Source organism: Garra rufa, chromosome 4 (assembly GCF_049309525.1).
Source record: "Garra rufa chromosome 4, GarRuf1.0, whole genome shotgun sequence".
NCBI classification, from domain to species: domain Eukaryota; kingdom Metazoa; phylum Chordata; class Actinopteri; order Cypriniformes; family Cyprinidae; genus Garra; species Garra rufa.
In genome coordinates this window covers 49,706,037-49,731,568 of record NC_133364.1, presented here as the reverse complement: position 1 = coordinate 49,731,568, position 25,532 = coordinate 49,706,037, and the positions used below count along the sequence as shown (strand labels likewise).

General features: G+C 43.2%; 1 protein-coding gene across 1 annotated transcript in view; it reads left to right on the top strand.

Annotated features, from left to right (window-relative positions):
• Positions 1–3,196, top strand: part of LOC141332986 (uncharacterized) — a 46,077-nt gene extending 42,881 nt beyond the window's left edge. Inside the window, exons 3-4 of the mRNA XM_073837941.1 lie at positions 2,441–2,934; positions 3,019–3,196. Coding sequence (XP_073694042.1) covers positions 2,441–2,934; positions 3,019–3,196 — 672 coding nt within the window. The remainder of the gene's footprint in view (positions 1–2,440; positions 2,935–3,018) is intronic.
• The last annotated feature ends 22,336 nt before the right edge of the window (positions 3,197–25,532 follow it).

Genomic DNA, 25,532 nt, shown 5'->3' with positions numbered 1-25,532 from the left:
GCCAGTCTGTCTGCTTCCTGACCTGGGCCCCAGTTAGTCAAGTGCAAATGCTAAGACTATGTGCCATATTTCTAGATAGGAGAGATGCTCCACATCCAGAGGGATGAAGACCATCTCTTTTCAACAGGTCAGGTCTGCCCCAGAAACTCGTCCAATTGTCTATGAAACCTGTTATTTCGTGGGCACCACTTTGACATCCAGCCATTGAGTGACCACAGTCTACTGTGTATCTCGTCACCACGGTAAGCAGGGAGGGGACCAGAGCATATTACAGTGTCTGACATCGTACTTTCAAGTTCACACACCTCTTTAACATTATTTTTAGTGATCTCCGACTGGCGAAGTCGAACATCATTAGTGCCGACGTTAATAACAATCTTACTGAATTTACTTTTAAATTTACCAAGATGTCAGTCGCTCTGGCTCCCGGTAAACACTGGACTATGGTGGCTGGAGTCTCTATTTTCACGTTCCGTACAATAGAATCGCCAATTACTAGAGCACTTTCATCAGGTTTCTCAGTGGGTGCTTCACTGAGTGGGGAGAACCTGTTTGATGTTCTGATCAAACAGAACATCAAATACTGTGTTATTGACACACTATTGTCCTATTTAATACAGTGAAGTTGCTTTGACACAATCTGAATTGTTAAAAGCGCTATATAAAGGTGACTTGACTTGTGTGCACTTTGATGGATTAAATACAGAGCATAATTTATGACAGTTGGCACATGTCACTTCACTTTCACTCTTTCACTTTCAATTGGTGCAAAAATATTGCTTGGAAGTTTGAGTATTTTTCATATTATGTTTCCAGAGGTGTAATTACAATATTACTAATGTTTTTGACAGAAATATTTAAAATTGAGTGATTAAAAACAAAAACAAAATTAAATTAAATTTTTGAGAGATTAATGACCGTTTTCCACCATTTCTCATCCTCTGACAGTCAGTTTTGTTTTTTTCCATTGAAAAGGTCAAGTGTAACAGCCAACTTTTATGATTGTCTAACATAATTGTCCTCTTAAAGGTCCCATATTGTCAAAACTAAAATTTCCTGGCTTTTTTCATGATAACTGAGGTCTAGGGGCTATGCAAATAACATATAAGTTTCAAAACTGTCAGTCCACAGTAAACTGCACACAGCCTGCAGAAAGTAGCTGTTCCTTTTCACAAGCTGCTGTGACTTCCGTAAAAATGTGACGTCTGATCTACTGATCACCACCACTAGCACCAACCACCGTCCCACCCTCCTTTTGCCAAACCCAGACAACATCCATTGCTAAACAAAAACAACACAGAAACAAGTCGAGAAAACCCTGTTCAGTCGATAGATGTCGAAACTATATAATTGCACAGGCTTCCGAAAAACAATAATATAAAATACCAGTGGCACGTCAACTTAACCTTCACAAAGCCATTCCGCAAAATACATGGATAATGTGTCCCATGATTTGTTCTGGAATTGTGTGAATTGGTTCATTTAGTTCACACACATTTTTTTCGGAATCTGTGCGTGCTTCACACACAATCCGTAAAGATCCCGTGAAGACATGTAACATTTGGATGTGAGATGAAATGCGACGCGTACGTTTCACTAAACTCAAACTAACCTGACGAACAATATGTGCTTCAGCGCTGATAGTGAGGAGCTCCCTGATCGCTGCTTCATTCCACTTTGCACATATTTTTTAGTCGTGAAGAGTCACACGATAACGTGCATCATCACTACAACACTGCCTTTATAAAGCAACAGTTATGTAGCTTACTACGTTTGAAAAAGAAAATACATTATCACTCTGAAACATCCTGTTGAGTATTACCAAGCCACAGCAGGCTACACCATACATGACTGTAGTTGGCCTGGCCGTGCATCACTCAGAAAACAACAGGCCAATCAGAAGAGAGGCTAATGAATATTAATTAGACAGGCCAAAATCGATCTGTTCTTGACAGAGCTCCTAAAAAAGGAGCTGCAAAAATATATTGAGATTTTTTCCAAGCCTCTCTAATTTTGCTGAGTTTTATCCCCTAGGAGACATAAAATTGGTATATAATATTTGTCAGTCTATATAGATTTCCTAGTTTAATTAATTGTATAACAGACAACTTAATCTCTGGCAGCCTGGATCAGGATTGGAGACCCTGGTATAGGATCTAGCATACATGCATTACATATCTCACATACATGTTTTGATGTTAATTGCTTTGTGCCATTAAACTGGGGTTAACTTTTATCTCTTTGTTTTTCCACCTTAGACCTAACAGCGCTGAAAGAGGAGAGAGAAGATCTGAATGAAATTGAAGAGAAATATCAGTTTGAGAATCTTCATGATTTCATATCTGGAGAAAAATCTTTTTGTGTCTTAGAGTCTGAAAAGACGTCTAATCAAAAAAGTGCTCAAAAGACAGAAACTAAGAGTAGTTCCATTTGTTGTCAGTGTGGAAAGAGTTTCAAACAACAAAGATACCTTAAAAGGCACATGTTAATTCACACTGGAGAGAAGCCTTACACATGCAAACAGTGTGGAAAAAGTTTCACTCGTAAAGGATGCATTAACATTCACATGAGAGTTCACACTGGAGAGAAGCCTTACACATGCAACCAGTGTGGAAAGAGTTTCAAACTATATGGACACATTAAAATGCACATGAGAATTCACACTGGAGAGAAGCCTTACTCATGCAAACAGTGTGGAAAAAGTTTTACTCGTAAAGGCTGCCTTTACAGACACATGAAGATTCACACTGAAGAGAAACCTTACACATGCAACCAGTGTGGAAAGAGTTTCACTCGTAAAGGATGCCTTAACGTTCACATGAGAGTTCACACTGGAGAGAAGCCTTACACATGCAAACAGTGTGGAAAGAGTTTCAGTCAACGAGGACAACTTGACAGTCACATGAAAATTCACAATAGTGAAAAGCCCTACAGATCCCCTCAGTCTGGAAAGAGTTTGAATGAAAGTGGAAACCTTAAAGTTCACCAGAAAATTCACAGTACAGGGAGTCTTTTTACCTGCCAACAGTGTGGAAAAAGTTTCACTCAGAAAAGATACCTTAACTTTCACATGAGAGTTCACACTGGAGAGAAGCCTCACACATGCAAACAGTGTGGAAAGAGTTTCAGGCAAAAAGGAAACCTTGACAGACACATGAAGATTCACAATAAAGAGAAGCCTAACAGATCCCTTTAACATGGACAGTGTTTCAAACAAAATGTCTAGAACGGATAGTTCCGGTCCTTGATTCTGATTGGCCACAATCAAAGCTGTCGTAAATTACTCTAAAAATATACACCTCTTTGTTTCTTGGCAAATTACTTGTTTAATTACTTGTACAATACACTTTGATTTGGAAACGGTGGCTGTCTGTGGGTTTACTATGTTCATACATTCAATCATAAAAAAAAAGAAAAGTGTGAAATAGTGGGAATTCCGCGCTCTGTGGGGAATTGTTACAACTTAAACTCACCTGGTGAGTTTTTAACCTCAAATGATTGTCTTATATAGCTCTGTGTAGAGATTAAAAAGTATAGAATTGTAAATGTTTTTAGAAAATAACTCGGGGGCACCATAGAAGTCCATCTTATGGAGAGAAATTCTTAAATATTTTCCTCAAAAAATTATTATGACTGAACAAAGAAAGACATGAACATTTTGGATGACAAGAGGGTGAGTGCATTATCCGTAATTTTTTGTTCTGAATGTGAACTACTTTAATGAAACATCACCTCACTAGTTCACTCTTAAAGATAATAAACTGAGTGAAAGGTTTCTTTCTGACATGCTGTCCAGGAAAGGGCTCTGAGATCGGTAGTAATTCCTCTTTCTCTAACAACAAGCAAGGTTTGAAAAAAATAAATAAATACAATTTTTTAAAAAGTGGGTTCACAATAGCCAGCTTCACGGTGACCATAGGAACATTAGCTGCCTCACCTGGTATTAAGACATTTTGCTAGGTACTTCACATGGCAGGATTTATGCAGCTTGGTTGTGGGGTGCAGCAAGCTATTGGTATCTGTGGCAGACTGATGTACCATGTCTGCATAGTCTTGATTCACAAGCTTCAGGATGTTGTAACCGTATAGTTGCAAATTGTGATTCTAGAGATTCTGTGCAGTTTTTGGTCTAATAAGTAATATCTCTGTTATCTGAATTTAATTGAGAAAAATTAATGGTCATCCAATCTTTTAAATTTTTACACTGTGTTAGCTTTGATAAATTAGATGTTTTATCTGGTTTTGTTGAAATATATACAGTGCCCTCCACTAATATTGGCACCCTTAATAAATATGAGCAAAGGTGACCTTTCATTGAAGTAAAACAATGGAAAATGGGTGTAAAATTGTCCAGTCATGAGTTTCTGTTCCACAGGACTGTAAATATGAGGAACACAAAAGCCAAATTCTCTTAATCATCCATCACAAGAAGTAAAACCAAAGAATGTAGTTCTGATGTGCAGAACAGGTTTGTTGAGCTTCACAAAATAGAATGTGGCTGTAAGAAAAGAGCGAAAGCATTGAAAATCCCCATTCCCACCATCAGGGCAATAATTAAGAAGTTCCAATCAAATAAAGATGTTACAAATCTGCCTACAAAAGGATGTGTGTCTATTTCATGCTAATGCACAATAAGGAGGAGAGTTCGAGTGGCCAAAGACTCTCCAACAAGAATTGCAGTAAAACAATGGAACTCTGAGACTCAGAGTTGTTAAGTCTTGGGGTCAGAAAGCCTAAATAAAATGATCAAACAGCCTACATCACCACATGTTGTTCAAGAGAAAAAATTAACCTGGCTCATCCAAAAACTCCAGCATATTCAATTGTCAGACATGATTGGAACTTCAAACAGGACTGGCTTCTATGGTCAGATGAAACTAAAAATTAGCTTTTTGGCAGCTAACCCTCCAGATGGTCTTGGTGCAGACGGGGATAAAAAAGTACCCGATGCCCACGGTTAAAAATACTACTGGGTCTTTAATGTTGTGGACCTAATTTTCTCTTTTTTGTCTCTTTTGGAAATCTTATAATGGGCCATGGTTGCATCTTCCAGCAGGACGATGATCCAAAACAAACATCAAAATCAACACAAAAATGTGTCACTGAGCACAGAATGAAGCTTCTACCATGGCCGTCCCAGTTCCCTGACCTGAACCCTGTATAGAAACTGAAGAGAAGAAGCACCAACATGAAGCTGGAAAGAGAGATTCTGGAGAATCTAGAGAGATTCTATTTGAAGGAATGGCCTCTGATCTCTTGTCAGGTGTTCTCCAAACTCATTAGACATTGTTGGAGAAAACTCAGAACTGCATCTTGGGAAAAGGATCAAGGTGTCTGAGATTGTTAGCGTTCCTGGTAAGTTGCTGATGTGCATATTAACGCTATATATTTTCTGTATATAAGCGGAAATTGCATGCTAACTTTAGCGCCAGAGCACACAAAACAGTGTTGCTGCTGTAAAATATTTGTGACATATGGTCACATATTGGATTAAACAAAAAATAGGTCTTGTAGAGAGCTGCGGTGAAAATGTTGACATCTGATGGAGACGAGAGGTGTATGTCTCACAAGCAGTCATTTCTGCCAAGGATACTTCTACAAGGATAAACAGAAGTGTTCTATACCTGGGGTCCATTCTTCGTACCTCGCTTACTACATCCAAGATCAAATCATCGTGCTAACTATGAGCTCGCTATTCCGGTTCTCCGAACGCTCCTGTTGTTGATGATTAGTATAGCTGGATGAAGTCATTAGAGATCACTGGGTGGTTTAAAAGGGGCTACGGATCGATAGTAGAAACATTGATCGGAAACTCTTTGATTGGTCGGCGAACATGACGAAGGAGCGTGCTCAATATTTTGCGGCAGCAGAGCAAGAACTCTTGATTGAGGGATTTCAGGAGTTTCAGAGTTTAATTAAAATGCAAGGGAACACTACAAAGGCTGCAAAAGCAAGGAGAGAGGGCTGGCAGAACAATAGTTGCTGACAAATTAAACTAGTAAGTAATTGTATATTATATTATATTATATTATATCCTCTTTAACATTAGAGCCACAACAGGACCCACTAGAACATGGGAACAAGTAAAAGTGAAATATAAGAATATTCTACAGGATGGTAATATTTATCACTTATATTGCTTTTAGTCTCTTGAAAAGAGACTGAAATAATCTGTTTGTTTGTTTATAACAGTAACCAAGAAAAGGGCAGAGCAAAAAAAAAAAAAGAAGAGAGGTGGTGGTCCCGCACCCCCTCTTCACACCCGGCAGAGGAGCTGGCCCTAGGGTTGAATGCCACCAGACCCATTGTTGAGGGCATCCCTGGGGGCTGGTCTCAGCTCCTCCTTAGACCAGCAGCTGGGGTGCAGTAGCAGCAGCACCTTCATAACTGGTAAATGATCTTGTAATTGTATTTGTACAATATAAAATATTTGGTTGTTGCCTTAATTAAAATAATAACTAAATTAAATAAAACTTTCATATAGAGCACAATTGATGACTTTGGGTGATATATATATAATTTTTTTTTTTTTTTTCCCAGGCAAATGATGACTGGCTTTAAAAAAAAAAAAAAAAAAAAAAAAAAAAAAAGATGCTCAAATAAATTTAAATGAAAACAATGTTTGGCATGTTTTTAATATTCAAAATTGTGTTGCACAATTCTGTCCCGTGGAGCTCTGCCACTAGGTTGGTCCAAGTGCACTGGCTGGAGGTCTTCATCAGGCTGCACCTCCACCACAGGAGTCCTCTACTTACTGATGGTGGCAATGTTGTGCAGTACGGCACATGCAACAATAATGTCACATGCCCTGTCAGGTGCAACCCTCAGACACTGAAATCTTCCTTTTAGTTGCCCAAAGGTCAATTTAATGCGTGCCCTTGTCCTGGCTTGAGCTGCATTATAGCGGGTTTGTGGCCCAGGGTTGGGGTCAGGGAATGGTGTCATGAAGTACTGCCTGCATGCATAACCCCTGTCTCCAAGGAGAATCCCATCGTAGGCCTCTGTGTAATGGAGAAATGCTGCTATGTTAGGCCCAAAATAAGTATCAAATATTATCAAAATAAGTCTCTTTCTTACCACGTTCAAATAATGTGCAGAACCCTGAACCCTGCTTGATGGCAATGTGTGTCCAGTCAATAGTACCAATCACATTAAGCCGAGTTCAGTCTGCACGATTTTCAAAGCAATCGCGTCAAAGATGTTTTCACACTGCATGACTATCTGGGGTAGCATTCCGTCACAGCGGTGTTCACGCTGCACGATGGATCGGCGACAGGGGGTTTCACACTGCATGACTTTACAATAGGAAGAATCACCGACAACTTTGTCCCGGTCCGCAAACAACCAAACACACGCGAGAAGTGACATGGAAACAACGCGAGGTCAGGTGTGCAAGTTCTCACGTGAGACTGGGATTATTATTAAAAAAAAAAAAATGGTAGCCAGCAAGAAGCTTGTTATACAATTTGCACGTGCACTTATTTGCAGCGAAAAGAAAAGAAGCCGAAGCTGTTTGATATTGTGGTCTATACCTTCGTAGCTCCTCCCCCAACTTCCCGCTGGCCTGGATGTAACGCAATAGTTACTTTGCCTGGTAATTAGTTACTTTTATAATGATGTAACTCAGTAACTAACTGTTAAGGGTTACGAGACGAAGTACACAATAAACACTATTTTAATATAATCTTCTGAAGAACAGGCAGGAACACAGATCACTTCCACACACGTAGACATAAACGAATATTAAAGACCAGCAGAGTGCTAAAACCAGAGACACACTTATAAAGGGTGATAACTCATTAGACACAGGTGACACAGATGACTAATAATTACAAGGACAGGTGCAGGGAATCACAATAACGATGGGCTAAACCAAACAGACAGATAGACAGGGGGAAGACAATGGGAGAAACCAAGTAAACTGACAGGCATGAATGTAACACTGGCTGCATCCGAAATCGCATACTTAATGAGTAGGTACTTAATTTCAATAAGTAGGTACTTAACAAGCACTAAAAGAGTACCTATACTCTACAGCCAAATCTCGTTAAGTATGAATGCGATCCGCCATGATGACGTTATCATGTGATCTACGACGTTAAAACAAGAGCAACAATTTAAAAGATATGAGCGACAGGTTTAATTCATCTATTTGTATATATTATGATGTTGATCAAATTTCTCATTTTGTGGTCTTCCTGAAGAAACAGATACCTTTATTATTGTAGTACGTTTTTAGGCTATAACCCAGTTTAATCCTTAAAGATGTTATTTTTTATTACGAAAACCTAAAATCGTAACCACTTGAATATGTTTTTAATTTATTTTTGTGCAAAATTGTTTATCCACACGCAAAACTGGCTTGAAATCTCCTTTGTTTTCCTCTTTTTATTGTGGGATTTCTCTTGTTTCATCCCCGAGGATTATAAATAACAAAAAACAACACATGCAATTTTAATGCATTATGATTAAATGAATATTACGATAATTTAAAGATATTTAATCTTTTTTTCACGTGTAGAGAATCACATATACGCAAACCCTTTACAGTTTTTTTCTGTCATTATGATTTTTTACTGATAAAACAGCCTACTATCTTTTCCTGCGGTTGTATGTACTTATAAGTTCTGCAGTGATAATAAAATAAAATAAAGGAGACGGGTGCACAGAACACCCAATGGCATCACGACAACCCTACGTTTCCCTCCTTGTTTGCAATGTTTGCAATATCTGCACAAAGGAGACGTCAATCAGCTGCTGGAAGATCACGTCTTTGGAGAAGACTTTTGATTTTACACTCGAAAGAATTAAGTATTACTTAGAAATTAAAGATGACCTCGGAATGCATTGCTAGACAACACCAACTCTTATGAACAATAATACTGATAAATGCTAACCAATTAATTATATTTTTAGAAAAATGGACTACATGCATTTTTTTAATACGCCATATGCATGACATATTCATGACTATGCAGTCAATGTGAATACATCTCAATTCTCAGTCAAGTAATGAATTAATGCTATATTTTATTAACTGACAACAAGAAACACGAATAAATTTGTAAAAGAATAAATAAAAGTAACCTTGATGTTAAATAAATACAAGTCAAAGACACATAAAACAAAGCTTTATTCAAAGTAATTGTTCTAACAATCATGTGTTCACAGCCTGTAAATAACAACTGCCATCAACAGCTGTGCCAATTCTGCAGCTTTATTCTGATGAAGCAGCTGACCACTGTGTCCACCTTCACCTGTCAGTAGTGATAAGTCTATGGCACCTGTCAAAAGATGATTGATGGCTTTGACCTTTTGACCTTCCCCTCCCCCACGCCCCTCCCCCGCCCTTTCCCACGGTGCCCACCCACGTGTTTGACCTTGCGGTGACCTCGTGAACTTTACTGACCTTGTTTTGATGGATTGACCAGGTGCGATGTCAACGGGGTGACAGGTTTATGGTTTGTTGCATCAAATTTACGAGACGTTTACCAGGTGCGGGATGAACTTCTGACAGGTTTATGGTTTGTTGAGAGGATTTATGAGATGCATACCCAGGTGCGGGATGAACTTCTGAGGGTTTTATGGGTTGTTGCGTGACCATCCGGTGTTTGACTGTCATCAGGGTCGAGAATTATAGCCTGTTTGCGTGACCATCCGGTGTTTGGTGTCATTAGGGTGGAGGAAATACAGCGGCTGTGCGTGACCGTCCGGTGTTTGGTGAGGAATGAATGTTTCGGCGATTTTACGGTCTAGCCCCCACATCCGTGTTGTAGGGCATGGGTATCAGATTGCGTTCATCACAGATAAATAGGGCTTCCCCCATCATATCTGCGGAGCATCAGAGCTGTGAAATACATGGACATGGACGCGATACACAAAACTCCCAAGAGGGAATGGGACAAGATCTGACTAGGGCTCCGAGAAAACCGTACAACAACAACAATTATAAAATGAGTACAAATAATAGTAAACCTATTATCAATATATATTTAAATGATGATGATAATCATAATACTAATAATAATACATTTTCTAATATTTGAAAAGTAATTGCCTCACCTTTTTACAGTCTATGGGCAAAAAATAAAAGTCTGTGTACGTAAGGCTCTCATTTTCTCTCTTGCTCTCATTGCAGATCTCCCCGTGTGTGCTTCATGAGCTCGCGTTACACAGTGTTATATGAACATCTCATGTAAAAGTGACCATACATGTGATGGGTGTATATAAAATACTTGTTCAACAATATATATATTAGTTGCTATAAAAAAATATTTATTATTGAAAAGTCTCTATTATCACAACAGTTACGAGTCCATAACCGCATGATGAAGTATATCAACAAAGTCTTTAATGTTTTAAAAATATAAATGATAACACTTTGGCCTCAACAGTGTAACACAATCATGTACACAAACACACATTCAGTCCTCCAAGTCGTATTCTCTTCTATAAATAAGAAATGAATATAAACGATGTGATCACACATGATATAAATCAAAGCAAAACATTTATACTAGTTTTTAGGTAGCGGTAAATATTGTAATGGGGACCCAGCGACGTCAAAATAAGTAAAGGGAAAAATGTATTTAAACAGACCAAACCATATGGATTATGCCTGGACATGCCTGGGCATGTCAGAGGACCTGGACATGCACGGACATGTCAATTTGAAATTGTATCAACCCTTAACCTACCCAATCACAGTAAACTTTCTATATTTCTATATTTTTTAATAAATATTATTTACTATATTTTTATAAAGCTTTTGTACTCTACAAAGTGAACACCTACACGTCGCACAAAAAGTTCAACACACTTCCATTTGTAATAAAATATTGTAAGTCATTTAAATTATTATAGTAGGACTCAAGACATTTCATCATAAATCACATTTACGTTGTTGTATCAATGTAATATTCAAATGTTTATACAAATTTGTGATCTGATAAGTCCTATAAACATTTCAACCTAAAAAGTGACTTAAGCACAAACACTCACACAAACAAACATGAAAAATAAAACACAAAAAGCAAACACAAAACACAAACAAACATGCAAACTAAAAACTAAAAAGCAAACACGACACAAACTCAAACACAAAACACAAGCAAAAGACAAATTAAAAACATGTAAAACAATATTGTCACTAAAATTTTAAACAAGTATTTTGTTTTCTCAATACGCAAACATGTACGATCACGCTTGCGTGCGTATTATTGTAGCGCAATTTGTGCGGAATAAAGCATAATTATAACCATAAATATGTTTTAAGGTACTGGAATCACACAAATGTCAGAGTAGGACAAAACATCAGCAGCGGCTGCAAACCCCCTCAGACCCCATGAGGGTTAAAAAAAGATGGTTATATATATATATATATATATATATATATATATATATAGTTATATATATATATATATATATATATATATATATATAATTAAGGCATCAAAGTAACAAACATGTTACTACATCGAAACAAATCATTCATTGTTCATCTTAAACATGTATTCAGCATTTAAGTTTATTGATCACATAATTCACTTATTTTAAAGATGATCTTCATGTTTATAAAAAATAAACCTTTAAAATACTTTTAGGCGATCATACATTTAAAACATAGTAACAAACATGTCACTTCAGCAAACAAATCATTATACAACGTTCATTTTATATTTTTAAGTTTATTGGAGTTATAAAACATCAAAGTAACAAACATGTTACTAAAGCTAAACAAATAATTCATTGTACATCTCAAACAAGTATTCAATATTTAAGTTTATTGAACTTATAAAACACATCTTGCACTTTTTAAAGACGATCTCCATGTTTATTAAAATTAACATTTACAATACTTTCAGGTGATCATAAATATAAAACAAACATGTTACTACAGCTAAAGAAATCATTCACTGTACATCTTAAACATCTTAAACAAGAATTCAACATTTAGCTTTTTGAACTTATAAAACACATCATGCACTTCTTTTAAAGATAACAAAAAACATCTCCAAGTCTTTTATAAAATTTATAAAAATCATAAAAATGGCTTACATTATGTTCTTCGAACATTGAAATCCATTCTGTGAATGAAATATTTGCAAAAATGTTTCAGTTGGAATATAAATAAAACTCTATGGTCCTCCCAGGGATAAACTCCAATGTGAAACTGATGCTCCAGACCCCTCAAACAGACTGATTCGTGATGGTGATGAGTAAACCACATGTTCTCCTTGAAAAGGAGTTTCCCTACAGACAAACTTAAATTTCAACTAAAGAATAATTTGTATTAGATTTATTTCACACCATTCGCTTTAGATTGCTAAAGTTTCTTATTTTAATCATAATCATCAATGTATATTCCCCTCACACACACTCCTTTTTGAGTTGTATCTTTTAGAAAATGTAATGGTTATTTTATTACAAAAACATGTTGCTGCTTTTAAGGCTATATAAATAAAAAATATAGAAATATAAATCTTGAGCCCAATATCTGGATATCATTATTGCTGTACTCATACTTTTCTGAAGGATCTTTATCAGCATAATAAATATCGGGGATAATTAGCCTTCACTGAAAATACACTATTCTTCATCTGCTCTAAAATATATGTAGACAGTCAGCATATGTTGATGGTCATGTCTTTGAATTGAGAGCTTTACCCAATTTTGGGCCATAAGGATGTTACTACATATGAGAAAAGACACCACCAAAGACATCTCATGTTACGTAGACATGCATTCTTCGAATACCCACAGACTTTTTGCGTGAATGACACAACACATGTGAGGAGTGTTTTCTGGGGGTCTCCTGAGAATATACAGTTGCTCTGAAAAAGTCATTCTGACACATACGAGACTCACGTTGTAAGGAGAAATCTCCACAGCCCGTCTCATGAACGCTTGACTGTAATCGCAAAACACAACACCATTATACACTGTTTTAATCTGTTTATTCAATTATTTAACACACATACTTAAATTCAAATTTTTACACCTGGTACTTTATCAGTCTGATAAATGTGCGGTCAACACTGTTTGCGATAAAACGGCAATCATGCTACCGTGTAAGTTAGACACAATGTTGTTTAGGAAAGTGATGTTTTCATCAAAGTCAGATTATACCTACTTCTTAACATTTAAAATTTTACTCTTAGGTTCCAACGCCGGGGAACCGGGTGAGATATGTTAATCCTTCAACATATTTTACAACATATAGCTTTTTCTAATTGTATCAGTAGAGCTTGTTTCAACTGTTTATGGTCAATTTAGAGTAATAGAGTCAACCTTATCGTCTATTATACAAACCGTAAGCAACAACCTAAATTCAATAAAACCAGTTACACATCATGTAAGAAAGGCCTCATAATGCATACAGATTACAGAAATCAGGACAAATCTGTTCACATCTTGTTTGTTGGATTGTATATGACTTTAGACGAGACCTTCTCTATGTAAGCCGTCAACTTTCAGTGATTATAAATAAATTGAAATTCAGAAAATCACTCTCTACCTGAGAGTGGTTGACTAAATGAGTATTACTTTTAGGATGTTATCTCCATAATAATCCGATGAACCGTCAACACAAAAAGTAAAGGTTCAGTGTTTTTTACTACTATTATAACTGAAACATATCTTGCCATTGTGCTCAAGGCTGCAGGATCAGTAAAGTTTAACACTTGAGACACAAAACAAAGAAATTGGTGCACACAAAACACCCTATATAACTCAAGAGCCCAAGTCACCAGGAAAATTACCGTATGAAAACAGAAAGTTCATTTGTGATCGTTTGGGTATATTTTTATGAAACGTTATAAATAATTTTATTTTCTCATGCCACTATAACATGACCTCTTGTTCAGATAGCTGAAGACAATGTTCATGCTTTATTTGTTGTTCTCATTTATTTCAACATTACCGCTTGAAGGAGTAAACCTACGAGTACTAACCATCGGCCATGTGCAATAGCGTCTACCTTTTTTTCTGTCTAAGTAGCCTTTGTAAGATTTGCCAGGGGTACTATGTCACCTTGGTGTAACGTGATTGCAATTAAGAAACATAACATTATACTACATCCCCTTGAAAAGGATAAAGACATTTATGCAAGAAATATGTATCAGCAAATACCTAATACTGAAATCCTCTCTTGTAAACTGATTTTTATATTGACTCGGATTGTCCCCCCACTATAGCTGTACACCTTTTCTCATTGTTTTAGACGAAGACTATCCTCAGACTAGTCTCAGACAGGAAAACTAGAACAAGCACAGTATATGAGAATTAAATGAAATTTACTTTAGAAAAATGCTTTTTTCCCCAGTCTGTCTACGAGGCAGTCAAGAGACAAAAGGCCTCAGTCTTCCTCTGCTGCATGTAATCTCATTTGAAAACACAAAGTTACACGTTACAAGTTGAAGATGGTGTGGTAACACTATTGTTTTTGTAAGCATCTCTAAACATTCCATTAATACATAAATCACACTTGTTTTGAGCGAAAAGGATAATTCTTTTAGGACAGGGTTTTAGTTTTTGTTCCAGGAAACACAGGCAACTGTAGCTAAGTGTTGTCATGTGGTCATGTTTTTGTCACCATATCTTAGTAATCTAGTCTTTTTATGAAAACATGCGGCAAACAATTTTTACCATATCTTAGTTCTCTTAATGTTTCACGATTGTACATGTTTGTTTAGCTTAAATATTTGTTTTAAGTCTGTTACAAAAGTGACAGACATTACATTTATATGTATTTTAAATCATTACGGTAGAGTTACAGGTTTTGGGTAGTTTAGGGCAGGCAGCAATGAAAACTAAAATGTGACAGACACGAACAGCACTCAAACAGTCCACCGTGTCAACTTTTGATAAAATATTGCATTAAATGCCGCTAGGACAAGCTCTGTAGCAGTGTTCATTAAAACCTTGAAATGAATATAAAAGTACAAATATTCATAATGACAGTGTATACCCTAGCAACACAACAGATCCCTGCTAAGTACAGAGTTCAGAGCATGCCTACAATTGCTAGATATCTTGACCTTATTTTTGTGCGAAACGTCGCTAAAGTTTTTCATAGCGTTACACTTTAAAACCAGAACAATTGTACCGTTTTCCACAATTGCGTTCTTTCTCATTGAAATTTGTTTAACATTCAACTGTAATTGTTAGACCCATACAATTTGTTTCCTAGTTTTTTGTTGATGCAGTAACAAGCTCTTTGTTTATTTGCGTCGATATTTCTGTGAATTTGAATCAAATATTGTTTTTATACTTTAAGACTACCCTAGTTTTTTATCAGAAATAAGAAACACTAATCATTTTCTACTAATCTTTTTTATTCAGAACTTCATGATTTTATTCAAAAACATTAAATTAAAATAAAACTGTGTACTCAGAGAACAGAATGAGTGATTTCAACCTTTTATTTCAAAAATATACAAGTAGTAAAGAAAATAATCACACTGCCGTTACAAACAGTGGTCAAGCCACAAAAGAAAATCTCTGAAGGCCAATATGTTTTCGCCAAGTATAAAATCGACAAAAGAATCAACGATTTCACATTTCATGGATTCATAATGTTTTGAAACCAGCGAAACACATAAATCTGTTACATACGTGCACAGACAGAGAACTTCATCAATTCCAAACTCATCTCTACATGCAGTCATCAACATACCCAGAATTTCTCTGGTGGTTACGCTGATTGTCTTTTTGCTGTTAATATAGACGATTGCCACATCAGGCCATGCTTCGTTTTTCAGGCTTCTTACAACCTTCATTTCGTTCTTGAGGTTTGTTATACGTTTAGTATCCCCCGTAGAATCATGATTCGGATCGCACTCATCGTCGATGACCGTGTTCATCAGTTTGATCATTTGTCCTCGGTAATACGGTTTAAACATAGAGTCTATGATGATTTTTACACCGCACATTTTTCCTGCGGCACAGCTGCACTCCGATTGATCATCCGCAGCAGCGCCAGACCTACAGTTGTGCTCCATCAGGTTTGGCGTAGTTTCAGACGTTCTTTCCAGAATTCAGTTTTTCCCAAGACGTAACTGTTTCCTAGAATTTCGGATTTGACCGTTTACTCCCAAAAGTGTTATTAGCAGTAAAATTGCAGCAGAGCCGTGGTTCAGTAAAACAGGTTTGTTGTTGTTTTGATCAACTAGATGTTGCAGTAGCTCCGTCGTCCAAACCTGGTTATGTTCACAGTCCGGGTGAACTCAGTTACTGCAGAGTTGATGACGACCTCAGTTGTTGGTTTTACTGATAGGGTCCACCCCTCACCCTTGTTGTAAGGTCTAAGAGGGTTGTGGCCGGAAGGCTTGAAAATCAGTCAGGCACCCAAGATAAGTTTCGCTCAAGCTAGTTATAATATTTTGATTAAAGATTATAGACTCAAAAAAATAAGATCCACGAACCAACTGGTAAATATTATACCAAAGATAATGATAGGTTGTTAAAGATTTTAGTGCCAATTCCATAATAAAATGTTTCAAATAAATTTACAATTGTGATAAATAATACATGCAACACTAGACATCAAATGTTTAAAAGGTGTAAACATATGATAAAATTTGAATAAAAAGAGGCAAAAGGGTAAATTGAATCCAATAAATGTTTATTAAAACAATTAAACATATAGCAAGAAACAGAAGAAAAGACTCAACGCTTTACAATTTTGTTGTGCTGCTATACATCCAAAACATATTGATGCCCACAATAAAACACTGACTGCGAAATTGGTCTAACTTGACTGAAACAGCTTGTTGAGAAAACAGTTTTTAACACAGGTTCGTCGCTCGCGTCTAAATATAGATTTGTTGTGCAGCATCCGAAAGGGTTGTCCTCAGGAATAGGCCAGGCGTCATCACACTCATACTCAGAGTCATCATCAGAGTCCTCCTCGTCCTCAGAGTCGTCCTCAGACTCATCCTCGGAGTCCTCCTCAGAGTCAGACTCGCTGCTTTGAGACAAAACTTTTCTTTTATATTCCTCCAGATATTTCTTTACCCTTGTGTGATGATTTTGATCGCGATGCAATTTTCTTTCAGATTCCTCCCGCTGTTTGTTTACCCTTATGAGATGATTTTGATCATGATGCGTTTTGTTCCAACAGGCAGATAGGCGAACGTATTCTGGTCTCGTTGAGGCAAGGTATCTCATACCGGGCGTGACAGCATCCCACTGATAAACGTACCTGATTTTTCCACCAAAATTAATTTTTGTCCAAATTTGATTGTAGAAGTACGTCCAGTCTATGGCCGTCAAAAGCAGATAGCTATTTTCAGGTATACGTATATCTTCATAATCCAAAACGTAGAGTTTCACAATCTGCAATGTCTTGTCAAACACAAATCTCCCCGTACGATCCTCAGACACTGTGAATTCTTGTTTCGCAAAATCTTCATCTTCATCGAGAATCTTTATCAGACCTTGACTTTCCTGGGGCATTTCCATTTCAACAAAATTTCTTGCCGATGTGACTGACATTGATCTTGTTTCAGGGGTGTTTGGAGGCCTTTGTACCAATGCAGAAACCGCGTCAAACTGAGTGTCTCTAAACTCTGTAGGTTGGGGGGTGCGTCAAACACCAAGGATGTGACAATATTTACATAAAAATACACCTCCCCAATGTCTAGACCAATGGGTATGACTGTTTTATTTACCACCTAGCCAACGGGAGAATACGTCCCCAATATCTACACAAATATAAATCACTAGACCCAAGCTAGTAAATTAGATGAAATGTTTCAACCAGATAAATGATATAAAAGTAAAAAATAGTGGTTAGTGTGCATTTGCTACAGCATTGTTAAAAATAAAAAAGGTCATAATCTAATTATACTGTTTATTAGAAACATATTTGTTGTAAAAACAAAACCATTAAAAAGTTGGGCCTTGGTTAAGTTACCGCGGGTTAATTTTAGGCGGATCATTTCACTGGAATCTAGAGAAATTTTTAATCTTTGTTAAAATGTATTTTATATATTTTAAATGTTAAATGTATTTTAACTAATTTATTTGTCTCCCCATCTTAAAACTTGACCACTGTTTGTAACGGCAGTGTGATTATTTTCTTTACTACTTGTATATTTTTGAAATAAAAGGTTGAAATCACTCATTCTGTTCTCTGAGTACACAGTTTTATTTTAATTTAATGTTTTTGAATAAAATCATGAAGTTCTGAATAAAAAAGATTAGTAGAAAATGATTAGTGTTTCTTATTTCTGATAAAAAACTAGGGTAGTCTTAAAGTATAAAAACAATATTTGATTCAAATTCACAGAAATATCGACGCAAATAAACAAAGAGCTTGTTACTGCATCAACAAAAAACTAGGAAACAAATTGTATGGGTCTAACAATTACAGTTGAATGTTAAACAAATTTCAATGAGAAAGAACGCAATTGTGGAAAACGGTACAATTGTTCTGGTTTTAAAGTGTAACGCTATGAAAAACGTCTAGGTTACGTAGGTAACCCTCGTTCCCTGAAGGAGGGAACGGAGACGTTACATGGGAATTCGCTTAGAATCCAATCATCTCTGAGCCTTATACAAAAGGCCAATGAAAATTGGCGAGTGGCATTTGCATGACGCGCCACGCCCCGTACATACGGGTATAAATAGCGACGTCATGCGCCAGTCAGACAGGTTCTTCGCTGAGGAGCCGGATTGAGCCGGCGTCAGCGCGACGACAGGGACGTGGCAGGGGATGTAACGTCTCCGTTCCCTCCTTCAGGGAACGAGGGTTACCTACGTAACCTAGACGTTCCCCTTCAGTCGAATCACTTCGACGTTACATGGGAACTGACCCTATGGAACAAGCCACGTCCCTGCGCCGCGTTACGCAACGACCACGTGCCGGCAGGCGGACGTGTCAACAGGCGGACGTTAACGTAACCTTCCCAACGCCCTGGGGCCCAAGAAGGGGGGTCCCCAGGGATGCCAGAAACTGAAGCAGGGTTGGGGGGGCGGAGACATGAATTCTGTTCATGTGAAAATAAGAGATTCAATATATCCATAAGGGGGTTTTAGGGATATACGAGGGAAACAGAGGCCTTCTGGTTGACCCCTGGAAAAATATAGAGAAAAATAGCCACAACCTGCGGGGCGAAGGAGACCCGGCAGGAGCACAGTCAAGAACTACTCCGCGTCTAGCCCGGACTGTGGGGCATGGAGGACCCAGGTTCGCCGGAGGGAACAACTGGGAGATAGCGCACGGATCCACGTGGGAATGGCGCAGCAAGCCGACACTAGCCGTCCTCCCGGTCACCTGTCAGAACTCGGGAAGAGACGGCCTCTAAGCGAAGGTTGTAAAACCTGGCAAAGGTATTTGGTGTCGCCCAGCCGGCAGCTCTGCAGATGTCCGCTAATGAGGCGCCATGTGCCAACGCGTAGGAAGATGCAACACTCCGTGTGGAGTGGGCATGCAAGCCTAAGGGGCAAGGCTCTCCCTGATATAAGTAAGACAGGGAGATGGCTTCTACCACCCAATGCGCCAACCTCTGTTTGGAGACAGCATTCCCTTTCTGCTGACCTCCGAAGCAGACAAAGAGCTGCTCAGTGCGTCTGAAGTGCCGAGTGCGGTCTACGTAGGTGCGCAGAGCACGGACTGGACACAACGATGCTAAGCTGGGTCTGCCTCCTCCAAGGGCAGAGCTTGCAGGTTCACCACCTGATCGCGGAAAGGCGTGGTGGGAACCTTGGGCACATAGCCGGGCCGGGGTCTCAGGATGACGTGAGAATCGCCGGGCCCGAACTCCAGGCACGCTTCGTCGACAGAGAAAGCTTGCAGATCCCCCACCCTCTTGATGGAGGCCAACGCAGTCAGGAGCGCTGTCTTTAATGACAGAAACTTAAGCTCAACTGAGGCGAGGGGCTCGAAGGGAGGTCCCCGCAGGCCCTGGAGGGCGACGGAGAGGTCCCAAGAGGGTACGGGGCGCGGTCTGGGAGGATTGACCCTCCTAGCGCCTCTGAGGAATCTCACGACCAGAGGGTGCTTACCTAGGGATGATCCATCCACTGCATCGTGATGTGCGGCAATAGCGGCAACATACACTTTGAGAGTCGAAGGGGACAGCCTGCGCTCCAACTTCTCTTGCAGGAAGGAAAGCACTACTGCAATCGTGCATCTCTGTGGGTCCTGTTCTCGTGAGGAACACCAGTCGACGAATAGACCCCACCTCAGTGCGTACGCCTGCCTTGTAGAGGGGGCTCGGGACTGAGTGATGGTTTCTACCACGGCCTGTGGAAGGCCGGCGAGGTCTGAAGCGTCCCGTCCAGGAGCCAGACGTGCAAGTTCCATAGATCGGGACGTGGGTGCCAAATAGTGCCCATCCCCTGAGAAAGAAGGTCCTTCCTCAAGGGGATTTTCCAGGGAGGGGCTGCCGCGAGGGAAATGAGTTCTGGGAACCAGGTCCTGGCAGGCCAGTATGGGGCGACCAGGAGAACCTGCTCCTCGTCCTCCCTGATCTTGCACAGAGTCTGTGCAAGGAGGCTCACTGGGGGAAAGGCGTACTTGGGCCCCGGAGGCCAGCTGTGGGCCAGAGCGTCCCTGCCGAGGGATACCTCGTTGAGGGAGAAGAACTGCTGGCAGTGGGAGGATTCGGGGGAGGCAAACAGATCTATCTGGGCCTCCCCGAAATGCCTCCAAATCAGCTGGACTGTCTCGGGGTGGAGTCGCCATTCTCCAGGGAGGGTGGACTGCCGTGAGAGCTGATCGGCTGCACGGTTGAGTTCCCCCGGAATGTGAATGGCTCGTAGCGATTTCAGCCACGTTAGACTCCAGAGGAGCAGACGGCGGGCGAGTTGTGACATGCGACGGGAGCGGAGGCCGCCCTGGCGGTTGATATAAGCCACAGTCGCAGTGCTGTCGGTACGCACAAGTACGTGCTTCTGACGCAACGTCGGTCGGAAGCGACGAAGGGCCAGAAGCACAGCCAGCAACTCGAGGCAATTGATGTGCCACTGCAGTCGAGGTCCTGTCCAGGAGCCCGAAGCTGCTTGCCCGTTGCACACAGCACCCCAACCCGTGGTGGAGGCATCCGTGTAAACCACGATGTGCCTGGACACCTGCCCCAGGGGTACTCCGGCCTGGAGAAAGGCAGGGTCTGACCACGGGCTGAACAGGCGGCGACACTGCGGGGAAACGCCAATCCGGAGTGTGCCACGGTGCCATGCCCGTCTCGGGACTCGGTCGTGTAGCCAGTGCTGAAGCGGTCTCATATGAAGCAAGCCCAGCGGCGTTACCGCGGCCGCAGCTGCCATATGCCCCAGGAGCCTCTGAAAAGTTTTTAGAGGAACCGCTGTCTTGTGCCTGAATAAATCTAGACATCTCAGCACCGACTGAGCGCGCTCGTTGGTGAGACGGGCTGTCATGGAGACCGAGTCCAGCTCCACACCGAGAAAAGAGATCCTCTGCACTGGGGAGAGTTTGCTCTTTTCTCGGTTGACCTGAAGGCCCAGGCGGCTGAGGTGCTGAAGCACCAGGTCCCTCTGGTCGCATAGCACCTCTCGAGAGTGGGCTATCAGAAGCCAGTCGTCGAGATAGTTGAGGATGCGGAAACCTGACAGCCAAAGAGGGGCCAGGGCCGCTTCCGCAACCTTGGTGAAAACGCGAGGAGAGAGGGACAGGCCGAATGGGAGAACTTTGTACTGGTATGCTCGACCCTCGAACGCAAACCGAAGAAAGGGCCTGTGGCGAGGAAGAATCGAGACATGGAAGTACGCGTCCTTCAGGTCGATGGCTGCAAACCAATCCTGGGGACGAATGCATGTGAGCATGCGCTTCGTCGTGAGCATCTTGAACGGCAGCCTGAGAAGGGACCGATTCAGGACTCTGAGATCCAGGATGGGTCTTAACCCACCACTCTTTTTGGGCACGATGAAGTAGGGACTGTAAAACCCTGACCTCATCTCGGCTGGAGGGACAAGCTCGATCGCATCCTTCGCCAGTAGGACTGCGACCTCTGCACGCAGGACAGCGGCGTGGGTGTCTGAGTGGACACGAGTGTGAAGGACACCTCTGTACCTGGGCGGAGCTTTGGCGAACTGAATCGCATAGCCGAGACGTACCGTCCGTATCAACCACCGCGAGGGGCTGGGGAGCTGAAGCCAGGCCCCCAAGCGCCTCGACAGGGGTGTCAAGGGAACGTTGACCGACGTGACCGTGGTGGGGCAGCCTAGGGGGGGAACAGGAAGGGGAGACAAGCTGCTCTGAGCAGGGCCTACCTTCTGCCTTGTAGAGGGGGCTCGGGACTGAGTGATGGTTTCTACCACGGCCTGTGGAAGGCCGGCGAGGTCTGAAGCGTCCCGTCCAGGAGCCAGACGTGCAAGTTCCATAGATCGGGACGTGGGTGCCAAATAGTGCCCATCCCCTGAGAAAGAAGGTCCTTCCTCAAGGGGATTTTCCAGGGAGGGGCTGCCGCGAGGGAAATGAGTTCTGGGAACCAGGTCCTGGCAGGCCAGTATGGGGCGACCAGGAGAACCTGCTCCTCGTCCTCCCTGATCTTGCACAGAGTCTGTGCAAGGAGGCTCACTGGGGGAAAGGCGTACTTGGGCCCCGGAGGCCAGCTGTGGGCCAGAGCGTCCCTGCCGAGGGATACCTCGTTGAGGGAGAAGAACTGCTGGCAGTGGGAGGATTCGGGGGAGGCAAACAGATCTATCTGGGCCTCCCCGAAATGCCTCCAAATCAGCTGGACTGTCTCGGGGTGGAGTCGCCATTCTCCAGGGAGGGTGGACTGCCGTGAGAGCTGATCGGCTGCACGGTTGAGTTCCCCCGGAATGTGAATGGCTCGTAGCGATTTCAGCCACGTTAGACTCCAGAGGAGCAGACGGCGGGCGAGTTGTGACATGCGACGGGAGCGGAGGCCGCCCTGGCGGTTGATATAAGCCACAGTCGCAGTGCTGTCGGTACGCACAAGTACGTGCTTCTGACGCAACGTCGGTCGGAAGCGACGAAGGGCCAGAAGCACAGCCAGCAACTCGAGGCAATTGATGTGCCACTGCAGTCGAGGTCCTGTCCAGGAGCCCGAAGCTGCTTGCCCGTTGCACACAGCACCCCAACCCGTGGTGGAGGCATCCGTGTAAACCACGATGTGCCTGGACACCTGCCCCAGGGGTACTCCGGCCTGGAGAAAGGCAGGGTCTGACCACGGGCTGAACAGGCGGCGACACTGCGGGGAAACGCCAATCCGGAGTGTGCCACGGTGCCATGCCCGTCTCGGGACTCGGTCGTGTAGCCAGTGCTGAAGCGGTCTCATATGAAGCAAGCCCAGCGGCGTTACCGCGGCCGCAGCTGCCATATGCCCCAGGAGCCTCTGAAAAGTTTTTAGAGGAACCGCTGTCTTGTGCCTGAATAAATCTAGACATCTCAGCACCGACTGAGCGCGCTCGTTGGTGAGACGGGCTGTCATGGAGACCGAGTCCAGCTCCACACCGAGAAAAGAGATCCTCTGCACTGGGGAGAGTTTGCTCTTTTCTCGGTTGACCTGAAGGCCCAGGCGGCTGAGGTGCTGAAGCACCAGGTCCCTCTGGTCGCATAGCACCTCTCGAGAGTGGGCTATCAGAAGCCAGTCGTCGAGATAGTTGAGGATGCGGAAACCTGACAGCCAAAGAGGGGCCAGGGCCGCTTCCGCAACCTTGGTGAAAACGCGAGGAGAGAGGGACAGGCCGAATGGGAGAACTTTGTACTGGTATGCTCGACCCTCGAACGCAAACCGAAGAAAGGGCCTGTGGCGAGGAAGAATCGAGACATGGAAGTACGCGTCCTTCAGGTCGATGGCTGCAAACCAATCCTGGGGACGAATGCATGTGAGCATGCGCTTCGTCGTGAGCATCTTGAACGGCAGCCTGAGAAGGGACCGATTCAGGACTCTGAGATCCAGGATGGGTCTTAACCCACCACTCTTTTTGGGCACGATGAAGTAGGGACTGTAAAACCCTGACCTCATCTCGGCTGGAGGGACAAGCTCGATCGCATCCTTCGCCAGTAGGACTGCGACCTCTGCACGCAGGACAGCGGCGTGGGTGTCTGAGTGGACACGAGTGTGAAGGACACCTCTGTACCTGGGCGGAGCTTTGGCGAACTGAATCGCATAGCCGAGACGTACCGTCCGTATCAACCACCGCGAGGGGCTGGGGAGCTGAAGCCAGGCCCCCAAGCGCCTCGACAGGGGTGTCAAGGGAACGTTGACCGACGTGACCGTGGTGGGGCAGCCTAGGGGGGGAACAGGAAGGGGAGACAAGCTGCTCTGAGCAGGGCCTACCTTCTTCCCAGGTTCCCGCGCTGGCGAAAGACAGCTCCGAGTCCGGCTCCGAGAGGGCATCCTGGTGCCGCCCGGAACGGGAACACGGGGCCGAGGCCCCGGAGGTGAAGGAAATTGCTCTTTTATTGAAGTTGTGGGTACCGCCGACCCGTGGGCCGGCGGCAGCGTTAAAGTGCACAACAACCCCCGGCCCTCCAGCGGGAGCGGGGACGTGGATGTTCTCGTCCCCTGAAGAACAAACTTCTCCACCTCCGGGTTGCCCGCATCAGGGACGTTTCGCGGCTCTTTTGCGGGTGTTCTTTGCAGGTCCCTGAGAGGCGGGCGGCGCCGCGCCCCCGCGGCCGGCTCGACGTCGGGCCGTCTCCTTCTTGGGTTCAGCAGGCGACGGAGCAGGTTTGGTGGGGGCCGCGGGGGGGCGCCCTCGGCGACGAGCGGGGGGAGGCTGAGCCACCGGCGGCGGGATGGGTTTAGACTCGCGGCGGGGCAAGATGTGTTGAATGGCCTCCCTCTGCTTCTGGACTGCCGAGAACTGCTGGGCAAAGTCCTCGACAGTGTCGCCGAATAGGCCACTCTGGGAGATAGGAGCGTCAAGAAAGCGAGCCTTGTCGACGTCTGCCATCTGGGCCAGAGTGAGCCATAGGTGTCGCTCCTGGACCACGGCTGTGGACATCACCTGACCAAGGGAACGCGCCGTGACCTTCGTCGCCCGTAGGGCGAAGTCGGTGGCGGCGCGGAGTTCTTCCATAACCCCCTGGTCGGGACCACCCTCGTGCAGCTGTTTCAGGGCCTGGGCCTGATATACTTGGAGGATCGCCATAGCATGCAGGGCGGTGGCGGCCTGTCCAGCGGCGTGGTAAACGCGGCCCGCAAGGGCGGACGAGCGCTCGCACGCCCTGGACGGGAGATGCGGACGATCCCTCCAGGTGGCAGCGCCGCGTGGGCATAAGTGCACCGCCACAGCGCGCTCGACCCGGGGAATCGCTGCATACCCCCTGGCCGCCCCGCCATCGAGGGTGGTGAGGGGAGAGGAGCTGGGGCGGGGCCGTGATGAGAAGGGGGCCCGCCAGGATCTCGTCAGCTCCTCGTGCACCTCCGGGAAGAATGGGACCGAGGGGGGGCGAGGTGGAGCCGCGGGGGCCCTCCCCAGGAACCAATCATCCAGCCTAGAAGGATCGGCCGGGGGCGCCTGGGGCACCTCCAAACCGATCCCCCTGGCGGCCCGGAGGAGCATAGTCGATAGCTCGACGTCCACCTCAGACG